General features: G+C 34.6%; 1 protein-coding gene and 1 long non-coding RNA gene across 5 annotated transcripts in view; one reads left to right on the top strand and one right to left on the bottom strand.

Annotated features, from left to right (window-relative positions):
- Focad (focadhesin) overlaps positions 1–20,843 on the bottom strand; it is a 298,353-nt gene that overhangs the window by 198,748 nt on the left and 78,762 nt on the right. For all 4 annotated transcript variants that reach the window (XR_010048410.1, XM_063251882.1, XM_063251889.1 and 1 more), the window contains exons 8-10: positions 17,253–17,459; positions 6,878–6,965; positions 865–1,067 (exon numbers count right to left, since the gene is read on the bottom strand). Coding sequence is in view for 3 of the 4 variants with exons in the window: in XM_063251882.1 (XP_063107952.1) it covers positions 865–1,067; positions 6,878–6,965; positions 17,253–17,459 (498 nt within the window). In the remaining variant the exon portion in view is untranslated. The remainder of the gene's footprint in view (positions 1–864; positions 1,068–6,877; positions 6,966–17,252; positions 17,460–20,843) is intronic.
- LOC134476591 (uncharacterized) lies at positions 12,548–17,980 on the top strand. Its single transcript, XR_010048425.1, has 2 exons — positions 12,548–16,685; positions 16,764–17,980. It is a non-coding gene; the product is annotated as an uncharacterized LOC134476591 (long non-coding RNA).

Genomic DNA, 20,843 nt, shown 5'->3' with positions numbered 1-20,843 from the left:
CCATGACATTCAGCCATACACAGTAAGAGGCATTTCACTTTTCCGGATGAAGCAACAATCGGTATTCTGTCTTGTACTTATGTAGTATCTCCCTCTATGGAGACTTAAGATGTTTCACTGGCTTTATCTTTATTAAATTCTCATCCCATCCCACAAAAGTAGGAGTTCAAAAATAATAATACACGATACAGGAGGCAAAATTCAAAACCAAAAGACCTCAGGCCTGCCCAACACTGGCCTAAAAAATCCAATCACTAACCCAACACTGAGAATTCTTTTAACAGGAAAAGTGAAATTGCCAATGCAGAATAAGGTAGATAACACTGGGAAAGGCACATGACAAGACCACTGCCTTACAGTTGGGGGTGGGACAATATGACATAACAGGAAACACCAACAGCAATCACTTCTGGGAATACAAGTCTTAGGGAACACTGATTGTGGAATGTCCAGGCATTCATTTCCCACCATCGACTGCTCCAGATTTAACATATGTTTTTCTTGCTAACAGTAACGAAAAAGAAACGAAGATTCCATGTGCAAATGATTTTTTAAAAAATAAAAAGGCACTAGATTAAGCATAGTTTCTACTCTGCAAGATTCCTCACAATATTTAGTGACTAATGTGTATGGGAATCTTAAGAAGGGAAAAATAATTGCACAGCATTTCCAAAAATTATTTCACAACAAGAATACCCTCCTTTCTCATAGTTGAGAAGAATTCACTAATATCCCTACATTGACACAATGGTAAGGTTCAATGATAAGAGTTTACACACAAACACACCTTCATCAGGAGCTGAAGGGAGCTGCAGAGACAGAAACTCACAAAGATACTAAGACAAGCAAAGATGAATTCATTACCTTTTGGTGGTCATTCCTGTGACACTCCTGCTGTACCATTTCTAAAAGGGTTAGGGCCAACTGCTGCCTGGAAGGACCTTCTTCTTCCGTGGACATACAGTCTTCCAAGGCTGCAGAAGATGATATCTGAAGAAGTGGCATCACAAGCACCAGAGATGACTTTGGGATTTTCTGACCCTCAGCAAAGGAGAGGACCTTCAAAGCTAATCATCAAAACAACAATAATTCACAATTTTAAAACTAGTGTCATGGTCCAACAAAATGCTATTTTAAGAATAACATGCCAGAGATTTTATTTGCCTTTTTACTACTGATAAATCTCATTGTAAAAGGAAATAAACATTATTATCTGAAACAAGATATATATATATATGAAAAATTGGTATGCTTAGAGAAAATATACATCATGTATTATATTTTGTACATCAATTGCTTTTTAGATCAATATAAAAATTTTAATATACTTCAACAGGTGTCCTTCATAATTTCTCAGTGCCTGATATTACCCTTAATAAACAACCAAGAACCAAAAAAATCCTAATGAATAAATAATGAAGTCAATACACATGTTGCTCTTATAAAAGTTGAAAATTATAGTAGCAGATGTTTAAGTGAACAGCATGGTTAAACAGGACTCCCCTTCAGTGGTAACGTATGAAGCAGATCACAAAGTCCTAAGCTCATAATCAGCATCTGAGACATACCCATTTTTAATAAAAGATTCCTTTTTTTAACATGGAAACAACTCACACAACAGAAACAGATATCTAGAGGTACAATAAATTAGCTGAATGTACAATATCCCTGAGAAAACTAACAGAATAAATTAAGAAATATATATACTCTTTTTACAGTATTTTTGAGGTTACTACAGGAACATTGATTTACTGATTAGCTGTTATTTATAAGTCTCAAAGCTAAATTATCAAAGTAGGCAAATGATTTCCCCCATACTCACACCAATTCAACAATTCTTAAATCACTTCTAAGAGATGTCATTGTTTTATTTTAAAATCATTCTTAAGTCAAACCTTTACATGATCTGAAGTACAAACAGTTGTTACTTTAAGACTACTAACTTATCTTTTTTGTCTAAATAATGGTGTTAATGCATAATTCTTTCACAGATATTAAAATCACTGCTTAACAAAAGGGGAAATTCATGTCATTGCTATTTATAGCTTAATTACTTATAAACAAGGCCAGTGATAATAATCACAAAGCATATATTATATTAATACTGTGCATCTAAAAAAAATTTAAAGAAAGACTAAACAAAACAGAAAATGGGTAAAAATAATACATACTTTCAAAGAAAAAATAAACAATAAGAAATCACTAATTGATGCTTACATATTGTCCTCTTACAAATAGTTGTTCAAGATACAAAAGTGAAATGTACAAAGTGGGGATTCAAACAGCAAAACTGCAAATGGTTCCGTTCAACTATCCAACAAAAACTTAGTAATATGGTTATCAATCGTACATACTTCACAATACATGCAGTTATCCATATCTTTACTTAGGTTGAGATTAAACAAGCCATAGCAGGCAAAAATCACTCTGAACAAAGAATAACAGTATTGCTTGGTTTCACATTATAACACTCCACGATCAGTACTGGATATTTTAGTGTCTTTTCTTCTTCAAAGTATTTGTTCATTTCATCATGTGTCATAAGATCAATTCTCATAAACTGTTTATAGGTTCTACACATGCGTGAGTTTTAACATGTATTTCTATATTAGAGGAGAAACAAAACAAAGCCAGACAAAACAAAACATTCCTATAAACATATGAAACAAAAAAAGACATATAAAATCACTGTACAAGGAGTTTGATAATGGTTACCATATTGTTTCTTTTTTTTTTAACAACTTTGCTATTTGAACCGTATTGTCTCTTATTATCTTCAATACAATTGTCCATATCATCAGACATAGTATAATTGAACATAGCAGTACAAATCAACATTAATAAATACAAAACTTTGTAGATAGTGTAAAACTTCAAAAACAGGTAATAATCAAACCATAATGGGCATCATAGTAAATCTTGTCATCTTCAGTGTAGTTGCCTATATTCTCAGACTTGATACTATCAATCAATAAGGTTTGAATAAAATCTGTCAATACTAAACAGCAATCAAACAAAGCAGATTCAGCTAAGATCAGTCACGATAAAACAGTCTAAGTTATACAGTGCTCCAGATTAAGTAATAGAAAATTAAAGATGATTACTGTACTATATCCTGTTGTTTTTGGGATACCTCTCTGTGCCCTCAGATCTAGTGCTTGTAGACAAATGGGGACAGAATAAAATCTATCTAAGCAGAGTGGTGCAAGTAATAAGGGTTTTAAATCCTGATACATGGGCTGAGGATTTAGCTCAGTGGCACAAGTGCTTGTCTGGCAAGTGCAAGGTCATGAGTTTGATCCCCAGTACTGAAAAAAAAGATACACCATTAACAATATTCTCTGCTGTCTTTTTAAAGACTATTCCTCTCCTTTCACTCCCCCAGTGTGCACTGTGCATTTTTGGGTCTTACCAACATCCTCAGTTTTTAGACTAGGGGGACAAGCTGCTATTTACCTAAGTGATTCTGAACGTTCTCCCTCCTGGACTTGATCTCTAGTAGTATTCCTTTACCTATTAGAGCTTATCTTTCCACCCTATCCACAAATACTGCTCGAGTTGCCCCTATTACTCTCTGGTCCCCTGTCATATAGAGCATTGTTTTTTCTTATGTGATGTTCGGTACATTTTTCAGATTAATTATATTTCCTATAAAGAGCATTTCAATGGACCTTACCTCCTGATCTGCTCTGCCTGTGTTTCTCTCTTTTTGTTTTTTAGCGTATCAAGGCCATCTGTATTAGAGATTATAGCCTACCTTTTCTGCCTCATTTCTGTTGTGCTCTTTTTTCTGCCATTAGTTGTCTGGTTTTCTTCTTCATTCCACTTCATTCCACTTCATTCTATTCAATGAGGGCTCTCTGCCACTGTTCCTGGAATCCTGGAACTTTCTCTCTAGAATGTCCTTCAGTATTCGCTGTAGAGTTGGATTGGTAGTCACGAATTCCCACCGTTCCTCCTTGTCTTGGAAGCATCTTGTTTCTCCATTAATTTCTAGAGACAATTTTTCAGGGTACATCAATCTGGGCTGGAAGGGATTTTCTTTCAGGGCTTGGAATACTTCCCTCCAAGCTCTTCTTGATTTAATGGTCTGTGTTGAGAAGTCTGCCATGAATTTGATGGGTTTTCCTTTAATAGGTGATCTGTTTCTTTTCTCTGATGGCTTTTAATGTTCTGTTCTTATATTGAATTTCTGGGATCTTGATTATTATATGCCTGGGTGTAGCTCTGTTCTGGTTGTAGGTGGTTGAAGTTCTGTATACCTTATACATCTGAATATCATTTCCTTTTCCTACATTTGAGAAATTTTCCTTAATTATTTCTATGAATAGCCTTTGCAGCTCCTTTGTTTGTACCCCTGCTTCTTCATTCACATTCTTTATTCTCAAGTTATAGATCCTCTTGTCATCTTTTAGCCTTTGTACTGTTACTGCCTATTTCCTTGTTATTTTTAAGAAATTTTTCCTTTCATGATAACACTTTACAAACCTGTCCTCCAGTTTGGATAATCTATCCTTAGTTTCTTTCAAGCAGTTTTGCCAGCTTTCAATGAAGTTTTTTATTTCCTGGTAATCTCTTTGAACCTGTTTCATGTATTCTATATATTCTTCATCAAAAGTTTCTCTCACTTTTTTGTGCTCCTCCATTCTTCCGTCTGTGTCTTCTTGAGAGGTGCTTAGCATTTCTTTTATTAATCTACTTATATCTTCCTTTACTTGGTTAAATATTTCACTTTTGAACTTGTCTCCAAGGTCCCAAAGATATCTCTTTATGTCCACTGAAGCCATGTCTGATATTGTATGTTTGCTGTCCTCAATCTCTTTTGTATTTACCTCTTCTAGATCAATTTTCTCAATTGGGGGCTGGGGACTTTTTCTTGTTGCTTCCTCTTCTCATGTTTTTGGTTTCTTCCATACAGGCATATAGAGGAGGTCCCAGTCCCTTTCCTTGTTGGTTATGGTTCTTCTGAAGCATGCTGGCTAGGTAATTCTGCCCACTCCAGTGTGTTATTGAGGTGCAAACAGGGGCGGCATATGCTGGTTCCTTCCTTCCAGGTCAATCAAGGCTGAGGCCTTCATTGTGTTAGTGTGTGCTATGTGTAGGAATTGGTTTGGGACAGATTATTGGGTCTCAGCCAGGGGCATGACCCAGGCCAAGCATACTCCACCAGTCTCATCTGGGAAGGGAACAACTGACTGAAGTCACTACTATTCTTTGTTTTTGCCAGTCCTGCCGATTCCAAACGTCATCCCATTGGTGCCCCTTTCCCATGGAAGGGTTTTATTCCCAGCACATAGGTCAATGCAGGTCCCTTACCAGGTCTGTTCTCCGTTGGGCTCACCAAACTCCAACTTCAGTGCAACTGCACTTCAGTGTGACTGCGGTTCCAGTGCGTCGAAGCAGCAGGAGTTCAGGCGTGTTGAGAGCACAGATTCTCAGCTGCCTCAATAGTAGCCCCGAGACTGCATGTTTGACTGGTTCTTTTCCCTTTAGTTTCTTGCTGGGTTGAGAGGAACCATCTCCTTCTGTCCAGGACTTCCCATGACGTGTTATTTCGGCAGCTGAGTTGTCTGTCTCAGGGAGCCTCTGTATTCTGCTCTTATCTACCTGCCATCTTTATCAGAAATCCCAATACTGTGCATTTTAAAAATCTGAAACAATCATTATTCTCCTGACTATCCTATTTTTTTGAATATCCATTCCCAATATACAAATGGTTCTTCCTTGCCTTTCAACATAACATACTGGCTCAATAGTTTTCAATATAGTTAATTAACCTAACCAAGGTAACTTCAAAACAAATGTTGGTTTACAAGATAAAGAAAAGCTTATTATATAACAAATAATAAAAGTTTTTGAAAGTTCAATCTTACATCATCGATTATTACATATACATCAGCCACAATATTGGTATGTAGCTTCAGAATTTAAAAAGTAGTTTATCTATCGCTTTGGAATTTTACAGAGAAGTCCAGAAAAGACAAATCTACACAAACAAAAGACAAGACTAGTGTTTTGTCTTGGGCTAAGAGTGGAAAGGAGAACTAATGGAAATAGGCATAAGAACTTTAAGGGGGATGATAAAATGTTCTAAAACAAGATTATTGTGCTGTTTGCATGAACCTATAAATTTATTTAAAATACTGAGTCATATAACTTTAAAATAGTGAGTTTCATGATATGTAAATTATACTTTATTAAAATTTTTATGAAATAATAAATATGGCAGTCATAAGTAGCAACATGGTAAATTATATGTGGGAAGATCCTATGTGTACTTCTATAGAGAAAAAAAGCAAAAACAGATCACAAAGAGACTGATAAGGAGTGGCACAAAGGACCATACCTGCCTTAAGGCTGTTAATAGAAAAACAGAATAGTACTCAAACTCTGAAAGTCAAAGATCTCCTCCATATGCTAAAGCTGTTTCCAGGCATATTACAAGTGAAAGAGCAATTTGACCTCAAAATCATGATGAATTAAAATGCCTAGAAGAATGAAGTATACACTAGGTATTTATCTTAAGCACTCTGTAAAAATGAAGATGAGAGTATATCAATATATCATGGCTCTACACAATCTAATTTAGATCCATGCCCCATTATTACACAGATTGTATTGGATCAAGCAAAGGGAGGCAACATTAACGAAAAAGCTACATTTTATTTTTATATATTATAACCTAATAAGCATCAAGCTACACAACAAATTCTGGTATATGGAACTTTGCACTAGATAATGCCTTAGACTTAAAAAAAAACTACTTGGTAAAGCTTAGGGAAACTCCAAAACAGAAACACAGTACACAGGATATCATGTTACACTCTTGCCAATATTTGCATTATATTTATATTTTATGTTATGTATTTTTATTTACCTAGATTTAAGATTGGTTTCTGCTGACTTGCTGGTGTCTGTAGAAGAAGTAAAGCTATTCCAATGATAACCAATTCAACAGGAAAGTCCTGAAATAAAGCAACAAAAAAGGAGTTGAAGAAATTACCAGAACCATAGCTTTAAAACTTGTCTCCAAAAATAATATATTTACCATGAACAATCGCCAAATTTCTATAAAACACTTTGTACAAATCTATGCTAAAGAAAGAACTGGTAAACTGGGCATGTTGGTGCATGCCTGTAATCCCAGCAGTCAGGAGACTGAGGAAGGATTGTTGCAAGTTCGAACCATCCTGAGCTACAAAATGAGCTTAAGACCAGCCTGAACTGCGTGGCAAGACCCTGTCTCAAAAAGACAGAAAAGAAAAGCAGAAGAAAAAATTGATAAATGCTGCACAGACAGAAAAAAACTTAAAATATGTTTTAACTTAAAATATTTTATGATATGGCCAAAAAGAAAGGAGCTAAAATTACAATAATTCTAAGAAAAAAACTGCTTAAGAAAACAAATTGGCCAGTCCTCAAAGGAGTCAATCTTTGTAAACCATTGAAAAATTACTTGAATGTTGAATTTAAAATAATTCATAATTCAATAATTCAAAAATGAAAATAAAAAAAAATTATTCATTTCTGAAAGATAGCTCAGTTTAGCTACTTACTAAATATAGGCATGATTTATCTATATAGCTTACATAATGAATTACTTTTTAATAAATCATATTAAAATAAGAAATATTAGTGCCAGAGGGGCAGAAATTATTTTTAAATTACAATATTATATTAAGTATATTTTAAATGTAGCAATGTCATAACCATAGAAACATAAAATCATTAAATTCAAGAAGTATATGAATAAAATAAAGTATATGAATAAAATTTTTAAAATGCACATTAAATCCTAAGAAATAGGTTTTTCCATGACAAAGAGCATCTTAAGAAATTCATGCAAAAGAAAATAACAGATGGGTGATCAGTAGTAAAACAAATCTTTCCAAGATCTAGAATCCAGACACTGGAAACTTATAACTTGCTAAAGAAAAAAAGATGAGCAGATCACTAGGAATCAGAGAGGAACTGCCAGAAAAAATTAGAGGCTACAGAGTAGTTGGAAAGACATCCACAACACTGAGAAAAGAAGTAAACCATCTGGACTCTCACTTGCTCTCAAGACTGAGGAGAGGGGAAGCAGACTCTCTAGAATCAAGGAGAGCACCCAGAGATGTAAAAATCCAGAGGGAAAAGGCAGCAGAGCTCACAGACTTTGTAAACTGCAAACACCCTGGAACTTGGGGCGCCAAGAGGACTCCTACACAACACAAGTGCAGGTGCTACCACATTACCACAGTACTTAATTAAGGTGTCTTTTGGGAAGGGACTCAGAACAACTAAAAACCAACTTCAGGGGCTACCAGTGTTACCCTCCAATAGAGACTGCTTAGGTGAGAAACAGCCACAAGAGACAGCTGCAGACAGGAAGAGAGATAGGAAGCAAGCGCCTGAAAAGTCTGAATTCAGGCAGAGAAGGACGTGTGCAACATCCCCATGATGAGAAGCTGGTCCCTGGGTGACTTGCATCAGAAACAGCTGGGTCTGAAAGACCCTGTCAGCATTAGGTACTGGAACCCTTGTCCTGCATTCTGCATCTAGCACAGACCTGAGGTGGGACTGCCTTAAGTATCCACCAACGTGAGCAAGGACGCGTGGGGGCCTTGACATTGGCATAGCCAGGGGTTGACAGAGGAGCCTCTGAAATAGGGGCACAAACCATGGGCCACAGTGGTAAACGGAACACGTGGAGACTTGCTGGACTCCAACACTGCAGGTCTTTGAAGGAAACTACTCATTCAAGAATACGAAGGAAAAATTCTTTTTTCGTTGTTTTTGGATTCATTTTCTTCTTTTTTCTTTTTTAATTCTTCTTTCTCATACTCCTTTTTTTCTCTTTTCCTTTTAATTTCTTCTATTTTTTAAATCACCTTCTTTTTCTTTTTTCCCTTTTTTCTTTAAGCTTCTAATTCTCATTGGCTTTATGTTACCTTTATTTAATTTTATAAATATCCTTCCACTCTATAATAGGATACTTTATCTCAGTTTTCTCTCCTGCTCCTCTTCCACTGTTTAATTTTTCAAATTTTTTCTTTTTGCATTCTCTCATTCCTAAAACCTTTTATCTTTCACAGAATAACCACTAGGCTTAATAATCTCTGTAGAGTTAGTTAACTCTGTTACTATTGTTAAACTCTTTTTTTATCATTAGTGGAGGTATAGTTATCACATTTAGTAGATATTTACTGCATGTCAATATTTGGTTTGTCTTAGGCTAGAAAGAGCACTTGTTATGGCTTGAACCTCGATGTTCCTCCAAAGCCTCATGTAGTCAAAGTGAGGATTAAACTCCTCACTGGTTGAATTAGGTGGTTGAATTAGGATGTATGTGATGCTGGGATTAAGGATGCCCCATCCTGGGTGTGGGTGGCACCATCTAAAAAGTGGGTGTGTTGGATAGAATACAATGGAACAGAAAGAAGCTGGTTTTTGCTAACTTCTTCCTGCCTTGCCTGGACTATTTCTTCTCTGCAATGCCCCTCTGCCATGCCACCCTACCTGGGAGTCAGCCAAGTCTGGAATGAAACCTCTACAAATTGTGAGCTAAGTAAACCTTTCCTCCCTTAACTTGTGAGTGTCAGGTATTTTGCCTCAGCAATGAGAAACATAACCAAGACAATACTATAACTGTAGATGTCTAAACTTAAGGGCATTACTGGTTCCTGTGATGTGTCAGTATCCAGTTTGTCTTAGACAATATCACTGTTGCTGAAATACTTGACATTGCCAGGCTTATACAATTGTTGGTATTAATAGATGTTTTCTCTATGTCAATACCCTGGACATTAAAAATACTGCTGGACATTCACAAAGAACTGAGTGGTAGATCAATTACACGACACACAATTCCTTTCCCATATTAACTGAGGTGATCAGATCTCGTGGTAAAGGCAAAGTACAATAGTTAGGCACGCTTTAGGTGGATCACTGACCAACAGACTAACTAAAGAGATCTCTGTACTAGCAGCAAAGTCTTCCCGCAACAGAGAACAGAACTTCAGCACAAAACTAACAAAAACAATAGAAACCTGAGAAGACGAGACAGCAAAATGCCCCCAAAACTCCCACTTCCCTCAAAAATCAACCTATGGGGCATTTAAAGGAGGAAAATAAAAGCCATACAGTCAAGTTATTTGAAAGGAAAATGGAAGATTAAAAATAAAAAGATTTATGAGGAGGGCTCACAGAAAATATAATTATAGATATTCCCTGTTTAATGACTGCTCAGACTTATGACCCATCTGCACTGTTGAGACTTACAACCTGCCAATTGAACCTATGATCTTTCTTTTTTATTAGCCATCTTGTACAATTTGCTTAAAAGCCCTTTTTCATAACATATGCCTTATTTAGACAGTACTGTAATTAATGCTAATTATATTAAACAGTGCTGTAGTTTTATGTCATACATGATAGTGCTCTACATATAAGCACTGTACAAACAAAAGCAAAATCATTAAGTTGGAGTTTTCTTTGACGATTTCTTTGTTCTAAATATTGGTATGTATATGCTACATACAATTACTCATTTAGAGTTCAATTCATTTAGTGACCTAGTTGCAGGAACATAACTATACTCAGAGAATACACATAATACACTAAAAAATCAGGGAAGACAGAAGAGAGGAATAAAAAGCTGGCTGAGCTAAACAAAACAATATAAAACATTAGTGACCAACTTAGCAAATAATAGCCCATGAAAAAGTTGCAAACTGAAATCCAGGAAATTAAAATAATGAAAGTATAGGCAACAGAAGTGACAAATGTAAAAACAGACTATCATAATGGAGTTAATAGATATTTACAGAATGCTCCCCCCAAAAACAGAATATACATTCTTAGAAGTACATGGGTCTTTCTGCAACATAGATCAAATGCTAGTCAATAAAACATTTTTAAGTATAAAAAAAATCAAATTTTGCCATACATATTATTACATGATAGTGCAATGAAACTAGAAATCAGTGGCAAAAGAAACCACAGAAATTATGCAAATACATGGACATTATTATACAGCTTCTAGAATCAAATAATAATGTCAGTATAACATACCAGATCAAATGGCACACAATCAAGGAATCTTAAGAGGGAGTTTAAAATTGTGAATGTCTACATCAGAAAAACAGACTAAGCCCCAAAAAGTAATCTAATGATGTACCTCAAGGTCCTAGAAAGACAATAACAATGTAAATCCAAAGCTACTACAAGGAACGAAATTATAAAGACTATAGGATAAAAATTAATTGAGTTGAGACAAAAAAAAAACACACATGCATGCACACATGCAAAAATCAATGAATATAAGACCTGGGTCTTTAAAAGAATAAACAAGACAGACAAACCCCTAACCAATCTTACTAAGAAAAAAAAAGGGAAAGAAAAGATACAAATTAATGCAACTAGAAAGGAAAAGGACTAAAAAAAAAAAAAGAGGAATCCACCAAAATCAAAAGATTAGTAGTGACTACTTTTTTAATGAAGAATTCAGAAGAAATGGATATAAATGAACTCTGAAAAATAAAATGAGTAAAACTCTTAAAGATAAAAGTATAGAGAAAGACTTTCTGAACAGAAGCTTGATTGTATAAGAAATAATGGCAAAAATCAACAAATAGGATCACACCAAAAAAGAGACAACCTACAGGAAGGAAAAAAAATTTTTTTACTGGCTATTCTTTGGGCAAAGGACTAACGTCAGTACATATAAAGAACTTGAAAAAAAAATTACATCCCAAAATGAAAAATGGACAACTGAAATGAACAGATACTTCTCAGAAAAAAAAGTACAAATTGCTGGCCATTAAGGAAAAACAAATAAAACAACACTGAGATTCCACCTTACTCCAGAAAGAATGGTCATCAAGAAGTAAAATAATAACAATTTGGTTCACAAACAAAAGCATTTGGCAAAATTTTGTTTTTGTTTGCAAACTTTACATAGTGACAAAACAGCTGTGGCCACCTTTTCTACACCAACACAAATGTGGCCATCTTTTCCAAAATCATGGAAAAAATTAAGTTTATGAACCAAGGGAGCACTGTATTTACACACAATGGACCACTAAAGAATGATAAACTTCAGTCATTTGTGGAAAAATAGATTCACCTTGAGATCACAATGTAAAGTGAAATAAATCAAACACAGCAGCTCAAATTTCACATGGTTTCTCTTATACAAAAACTCAAACCATAAATAATAAGCAAAATAAAAGATATAACATAAAGTTGGCTGATACAACTTTTTCAAATGGATGGGGGAAACAGAAGATAGAAGGAGGAGAAGGGATGAAAAAAGAATTCAGATGTATCATGTACATGTACCAACTCTGTACAAATAATGTCATCATTATATACTATAAACAGGTACTAATAAAAAAATTAGGGGAAAACCAAGAGAAATCCAGCTAAAATTACGTCATTTTGAAATTTCACAGAATAACTTACAGAGTTAAAGTACCTATAAATCACAAGAGACAAAAAAAAAAAAAAAAAAAAAAATATATATATATATATATATATATATATATATATATGATAGCAGAGGCATATTGAGCAGCACTTGAGAGAAAACAGTTTTATTTGGCACACTCAGAAGTGATTGTCTCTTATACATCAGCTTTACCACTTGCAGAATGAAATTAATCAACTGTGAAATCTCCCAATGTGTTTTGTAGCTCTTGAAGAAATTGCCAAAAAATTAGCCACCTTTTTATAAATGGAATCTATTCCAATTTGTGTCCTTTAGGAATATATATGTTCACTGCCCTGAGACAGAGTTGACAACAATGAAGCAAGTCTCATCTATTTGAGGACAATAAACGCATTTTAAACCAATACACTAACACCGCATATCATCTGTCATCATGCCATTTTTTTCCATTTTGCCATCAATTTCAATTTCTGCTTGACCATATAAAACAAAAAAGGCAGCAAGAATATTTAAATTCCACATTCACCAGTTTCCGAGAAGATCAGAAGCAAATAAAAAGCATTAACCTATAAAAATGCCATTGCTAGAATTCTTTTTTCCATGAGCAAGCATCACCACATTTTGCAAATGGAATAGCAATTCCAAAATGGAATAGAAACATTTTTAAGTGAGTAGGATTTAAGATATGAAATCATAAATGAAAATAACCTCTGGGAAGGTGAAACTGACCTGAGCAAGACAGAGGATAAGAGGAAAAGATCTAGAAATTCAAGGTATTAAAATTAAGGAACTGTAGCCAGGTGAGTTAGTCATCAATGTAATCTCAGTCTAAGGGAGGCCAAGGAAGAAGGATCCTAATTTCGACTCAGGCATGGCAACATAGTAAGACCTTGTCTCAAAATTCAAAAAAAAGAAAAAAGAAAAAGGTCTGCAGATTAAGCTCAGTATGAACTTTCTGGGTTCAAAACCTGGTACTATAAACAAACAAAGAAGCAGTCAATCTTGGAGAATTAGACTAGACATATCTTAAATTACTTACAATTTTGAAACGCCACAAGGTTTTTGTTTCATTTATTTTTAATGATCACCAATGGATGATACCACTTAAAGAGGTCTCTTAGTAAAAGTCCTGATTACACATCTCATGTGCCACTTGTAATGCAACAGCTGGCTCTGCATAGGACCAGCTAGGTTTCCCATCAGACTCTACCAGATACCTCTTGGCATTTCACCCAGAAGGTCTTGAGACAAGGCTTGACAAACCATGGTAGCAACAGGATCTCACAGATAAATGCTTCCCCTTTATTCTGGATACTTCTACAGAGGTCTGAGACACTGCATAAGGACACTCAGAAATCAGTAGTAGTAGTATAATCAGTAACAGTGGCCAACTTGACAATGCTTGTGAGGGCTGGCCCACATTTTGTATTTCACTCATTTTGTCCCTTCTCCACCTGCTTCCTGAGATCGCATTTTCAAATAAACTCCAGGTTTATCAGTCTTTGATTTTTGAGAAAAAAAAAGCTCTGTTTTTGTCTTTAGAGAAATTCATGCTAATACAGAATTAGAAAAAGAAAATAAAATACAAAAGAGGTAAATGGCTTTATACTTAGCCACAGAAGTCAAAGGATTTGTAGTCACAAGAAACATTTGGTGTCCATACATTCTGTCCGCAATTTAAATGAAAGATACTGCTGCATATCATCTGTATACAAGGCACTAAGTATATGTGCTGACTCCAGAAAAACAGGTACTGTAAACCAGATAGTCCCTCTTCTCAAAAAATGTACAGCCTAGTCATGGAAAAATATTTAAAAAGAAAGTGAAAACAAGGTAAAAGAAAGCTCATGTCCTGCAGCAGCCAGAATGGAGACGACTGCCAGCTCACACATTCCCTGACAACCAGGGGTCTACTACCCACTTTACCCTGTCCTAGAAGCCACAGGGCTCTAATCTTTCTAAAGTCAGAATATTTAGACTATCCACATTGAGAGTAACTTAGTCTCCTTCTATTCAGTCTCATTTTTGCTTAATTTTGCTGATCAGAGCACATGTATTTTGCTTGAAATCAAACTTTAAAATCTGGTCATCAGAATTAGCAACTAATAGAACAAATCTACCAAAACTAATCCAGTTTTAGAAATGAATCCACTGAATGTACAATGATATTGGTCTGGTATAACAGTAGGAAGAGAACAGAGGCAATAAGAAAAGTAAAAGCAATGTCTGAACTGAATATCCAGCTAATAACCCAGTGGAAGATGAAAATATGCATAATCTCTAAGTATACATTAAGGCTACTTTATTCTACTTTACTTTATATGAAACTAACATGCTATACAGGCCTTAAAGGCTATGTTTTCAAGTTAATTTTCCTCATTTTTTGTGCAAGTTTTTTCACTCAGTAACACTGGGATGAAAGTGGGTGGCAAGACATTTTTAACACCAATATAATTTAACAGTTCTACTTATTATTTCCTTCTAAAATTGTTACTATTAAACAAAAGACACAATATAAAGATAACTTTCCCTCACAGAAATCCTTTATTGTTGTAAATGAAGGGAGTATTCTGGGATTCTAGAATCAAAAACATTTGTTTAATTTGGACACAAAAGCCAACTTTACAAGATAGATTCTGACTGGCCAAAAATAGGATAATTTAACCTTCAGTAGAGACAATATCTTCCATAGATGGACAAATTCCCATAAGCTTAAATCTATGAGCGTACACACACAGATACCTTTAAAACTAGTAAATGAAGGGAGAGAAAAAAATATATATTCATCCTGTTTCCTATACAAACACCAATACTGGATAACCAAATGGTAAATGACAGAGAATTTCTTTTTATAGAAATACTCCAGCTAATAAAAGAAGAAAAATGATAGAACTAGAACACCACCACTTCTGCAATTTCTATGAGATAATAAAAATAAACTTTGAGTATCTACAGCTACTAACATTATCAATAGAAAAGCGATGTACATGATGCATCTCTGCATGAAATAAATAGCACTCCTTATATTCACGGAACAAAAAACAAAATAAAACCACCTAAATGTGATCAAGCCTCTAGAACTAAGTACATCTGAAAAAAGAAACATTAAAGTACACTAGAAGAATGCAGTCGTAAAATCCAGAATGTAGAAAATGCTTCAGCTCACATAAGCTATGTTTTTCAGTATCTAAGCTGCAAGGAACAAAAGAGGTAGGAATGGAATGAAAAGGTACTATCCTTAGTTTAAAAGTACCTGAAAACCTGAAAGGCAAACACACACACACACACACCCACACACACACTATAACTATATTACCGTGCTCAGAGATAAATACATAATAATGAAATGTAAGTAAATGGTTACTATAATAAGTCAGGATAGTCAGGAAACACAGGAGATTATACTTAGGAGTGGGCTTGTGAAGAACTTCTAGGGTGGCTATAAAAGTCCTATTTTTTTGATCTGCAAGGTGGCTACAAGGGTATGTACTTCATATGCAAAAGTATCAATGTTTTCAGTTCACCTGAAAGTGGTAATTTAAAATGCAGACTTTTTACCCTCACTAAGACCTGCTAATTCAGTACTCTATTTCCAGGGACAGGTTCTAGCCATTTGCATTTTTGGGTAAATTCTACCTAGTGATTTTTTTTAAACAGAAATAGTATTTAGCTATTAATGAGCCTATAAACAAAAAAAAGCTGCCATTTCAAAATAAAAACAAAATCCCAACTCATAGCTATTTACAGTGATACATTGATCAAAGCAATATACAGACTTGTTTAGTTATACGATTTTAAGTAAATGTTTGCAACAAATATGATTTTTTTTAATTCAACAACATTGCAGAGCTTAATACAGAGTCTTAAGGATAATCTAGCAGCCACTAAGTTTTTCTTAAGTCTTACTTAATCTGTTATTTCTACTTCAGGTAAGCAAGCAGTCTTTCACACATTCAAACACTGGAATTTCTGGTTGGTAACATATCAGCTGGCTTACGTTAAGAAGCCAATCACTGAAAGAATATTATAAGTGAACTGTGAGAAACATATTTCTGTTGTGTAAGCCAACCAGTCTGTGGCACTTTGTTATGGCTTCGTAAGAAACCCTCCTCACTTATCGCCCTATCTGAAGCCCTCTTCCATTTTCCCACCAGAATGACCTTCCCACAAACAATAAGGACTCTCTCTGCTGAACAATCTTCAACAGCATGCCACTGCCTAGAAGACAAAACGTAAACTCATCTGGTGGCATGTGAGACAGACTCAACCTTACCTCTCACACCTAAATTCTTCAAAAATACTCAAAGTAATACTCTCGTTTTCTGAGCAGGTCATGTCTGTATGCAGATGATATTCTCCCAGTCAGCATACTCTTTTCAACCTCTGGCTTGCAGCAGGTAACTCCTATTTGGTCTTCAAATCTCAACTCATGCATTACTTCCGTTTACTGGTGCTTCTATAATACTTTCAATAAGCTCTCATAAAAGTATTTATCTTATGCTATGAGAATTACTTATTTGCATGTCTATAAGTCTCTTCAAGTCACGGAATATATCTTTGCAACCATGTATTTTATAGAGCCTGGCATATAGTAATTGCTCAATAGTTGTGTTCCACAAACAAAAATGCCAAAAAAAAAAGTGATAGATTTGTAACTGATGTTCCAAAGAGTGCTTACCAACTCATTTTTATACTAGTATGACCTAATTAGATCAAATCACATCTGAGAAGCAATAAAGCAAATGAGTACAAGCACCCACTTAACTGAAAGATTCAATTAAATAATAACTGAAACATTGAAATTTCTCACTATCCTTACCTCCTTCAGAAGTTCAACGCTGTGCTCTAAAAGCTGAATTAAAGAGGAGCACTCCCCAGTTATCTTTAAGCTGACTTCACAGACACACAATAACTGAAGTGTCAGCTGGGTAAGCTGAATTTTCCAGAAAACAGGATAATGCAAAAGGCTTGAGTACACTTCCTTGATAAACAGCATTGCTTCCGTTGTCTGTATCATGTCTTTCATCTGTTTAATAAAGCCATTATATAATATTAAAGTAATACACAAATGACAGGATAATTTAAAGCTATATAAGATGTTTTTAACAAAATAATTTTCTTTAATCCCATAAAGAAAGGCTTCAAGAAGATGGAACAAGTTATATAACAATAAGATACACAATTCTGCTTTTTCTCAGTAATGAAAACACAATTTCCTATTATTATTTTACTACTGTCTGGCACAGATTCTTTTTGTTTATTTTTCTAGCTTCCCTAAATGCAGATGTCTTACAACAAATTATATGACAGTGCAAACAGAAGTGAGGGAACATGTTGAAGAAAATTAATTAAGAACTGGTTCATATTTCTAAGTTTTTGTTGAATAGTTGAACAGAACTGGTTGCAATCTCACTGTTTGAATCCCCACTTTATAAGCTCCACTTTAGTATCTTGAATAACTATTTGTAAGAAGACAATCTGTAATCATCAACTAGTGATTTCTTACTGTTTCTTTTTTTCTTTAAAATTATATACTATTTCTACCCATTTTCTGTTTTGTTTAGTCTTTCTTTAAATTAAATTTTTTTTAAAAAAGACACTATAGTACCCAGTGCTGATCATGGAGGGTCATGATGTGAAACCCAGCAATACTATTATTCTTTATTCAGAATGATTTTAACCTGCTTTAGTTTGTTTAATCTAAACATAAATGAAGATATGGATAACTGCATGTATGTTTAAGTGTATAGGATTGACAACCATGTTACTAAGTTTTTGTTGGACAGTTGACAGAACTGTTTGCAGTCTCGCCGTTTGAATTCCCACTTTATATGTTCCATTTTTGTATCTTGAATAACTATTTGTAAAACGACAATATGTAAACATCAACTAGTGATTTCTTACTCTTTATTTTTTTCTCTGAACATATGTATTATTTCTACCTATTTTCTGTTTTGTTTAGTCTTTCTTTAAATAAAATTAAAAAAAAAAAAAAAAGAACTGGCTGTAAATTCTCCTTCTTACAGTTCCAACCTGGAAGAGATACCTGGAAGTAAGGTAAGATTTTATTCTAATACACAGAGAAACCCTCGTCTGCTACAAATCTGGTCAAGCAGCCTGAGCTGAAAGCATCAAACAGCAGCATTCTTAGAAGATGTAATAAAAGACTATATTCAGATGACAGAGTATCTTCTCAACAGGCTAATGTATTATCTACAAAAGACTTGGGAGCTCTTAAAAATCCCAATTTGATTCAAACCCAGCTGTTCTGATCAAAATTCCAGAGTTGGTATTAAGGGTATGGTCCTCTCACAGACACACTTGCATTTCCTAGAGATTACAAACAATAAACCATCTGCTTCAATCAAGATCCTTGTGTCTGTTAAATTCATCAAGAGGAAAGCCTACAGTTGACCAGCTGTATCCTTTACCAGTGGTTACCACCAAAATAACACAAAATTGCTCTAAGTTATACATAGAGAAAAAAATCAGTTTCTAGTAAATGAGGAGTGGGTATTAAAAGATCAAAGACAAAAGAGTGGCAAAAAAAGATTATTTTAAAATGTGAGCAGTTTCGTAGCTAAATTATTTTGCTTTTTACAAACAGTAGAAAACCCTAAACATCTTTAAGAAAGAGCCTCAGAAAGTTAATAGTAAACGCTCTCTACTATTTAACATTATCAGATGTTTCTTTAAAGTGTTTTGAAGTAATTGTCCTATCTTTATGTAGAAATAGATCATGTGGAATTTATAACATGAAACAAGTCACAACTATAATTAAGAAAACAATTCCACGAATATAAAATGGAAAAATAATTGGTATTGGAAGAAAAATAAATAGGAGTTCCACTGACCATGCAGTGACTATAAACCAATAGGACGGTATGACTATTTCTCTAAAAACATTTTTTAACTAAAATGTGATTCTATCCAAGTATTTAATATAGGTCAGATCATCTCAACAGCAATCAGCTCTGTCTATTCAGCTCAAAGAATAACATTTTGAGAAAAAATAAAGTAGATAATTTCTAGCAAAGGACACTGACAAGTCTAAAAATTATTTCCTATGGAGAAGGAAAAAAACTGGTGAAAGAAAAATGGAGAAAGATAGGGGAATGAAAGGGAGAAAAACAAAACAAGGTAGGATTCAGACAGGCTTTTTTAAACCTTATTTTGTTTTGTTATGGGAGGAATAGAGACTAATGGGTAATTTTTAAATGAAGGTCAATAGAAGTACTTGGTAAAAACTAGCTGCCTTGCAAAATGAATGTACTTATTACCAAAACATCCAATTAGTGATAGAATGTCATCTATCACAGAGTACATAAAAAATATTTGTAATAAGTGGGGAATGGAATTGAGTTGCCTCTAAGATCCCTTTCGACTCTCAATTTCTTTATTTTACTAAAAGCTGATCTGTTACAGTGACTAAATGCATTTATGTCCACTAGTTCCAAATGGTTTTTTTCTTGTATGTCTCAGTTATATTAACACAAAAATTCCCAGAAATTTTCCAGAGCTCATTTCTACTAGTATTTTAGTTTTTCATGCAGAAGAAGGCAAATATTTACCAATGAACACAGAACAAGGTAGTATAGGCATGGTATAAATAAACATTCAAGACTTTCTGCCTATACATTGTTTTATTGCTCACACAAAACAAAAGCTTTCGAAAAGCCACAGGAGAATTCGTTTTAATTAACTTCTCTTTGCCTTGATTACAGGAAAGCCTATTTACGAGTCACAAAGGAAAGATTCACGCTAGTCACTCCTTGCTAGCACAAACTTAAAACAGGTCATCTGTGACTTAAGTGATCACTCTGAAATATATTCATAGATTCCCTCCATCAGCAGAGCAGCGTGATGCCCAGATTCCAGGCAAACAGCTAACCCAATTATGGAATGGAATACCTGATAAATGTGTCTCTACACTAAAATCACAACACTGTGGCAACTCAGATTTTTTTTAATCTGTATTTGTAGACATTAGCTCAAATTTCTCTCTCCCCTGAACTCCGTCTGCATTTTATCTACACCCCTGTTAACAATCTTTCATCCATGTACTTTGTTACAACTTCATATACTTTTTTCAATTTGTCCATTATACTGTGGGCTTCTCAAGAGTGGGATCCATCGGGATCATCACTCATGTCATAAAGAAAAAGGTAGAAACTCTAATCTAGCTCTCATCTTGCTAAGTTTAGCATCCTCAGAGCTATCTCTGCCCAGAGAATAATTTCTTAAAATTTAAAATATTTTTTTTCTATTTTTGTCTTTTTGAGACAGGGTCTCACTATGCAGTTCAAACTGGCCTATGGCTCACTTTGTAGCCCAGGCTGGCCTCAAACTTGTAACAATCTGCCAGCCTCAGTCTCCTGAGTGTTAGGATTATAGACATGTGCCACCACAC

Source organism: Cavia porcellus, unplaced genomic scaffold, assembly GCF_034190915.1.
Source record: "Cavia porcellus strain 051 isolate PalLab524CR breed Dunkin Hartley unplaced genomic scaffold, mCavPor4.1 scaffold_1, whole genome shotgun sequence".
Taxonomy (NCBI): domain Eukaryota; kingdom Metazoa; phylum Chordata; class Mammalia; order Rodentia; family Caviidae; genus Cavia; species Cavia porcellus.
The sequence above is the reverse complement of the archived record's forward strand: the minus strand, read 5'-3'. Positions and strand labels throughout refer to the sequence as shown.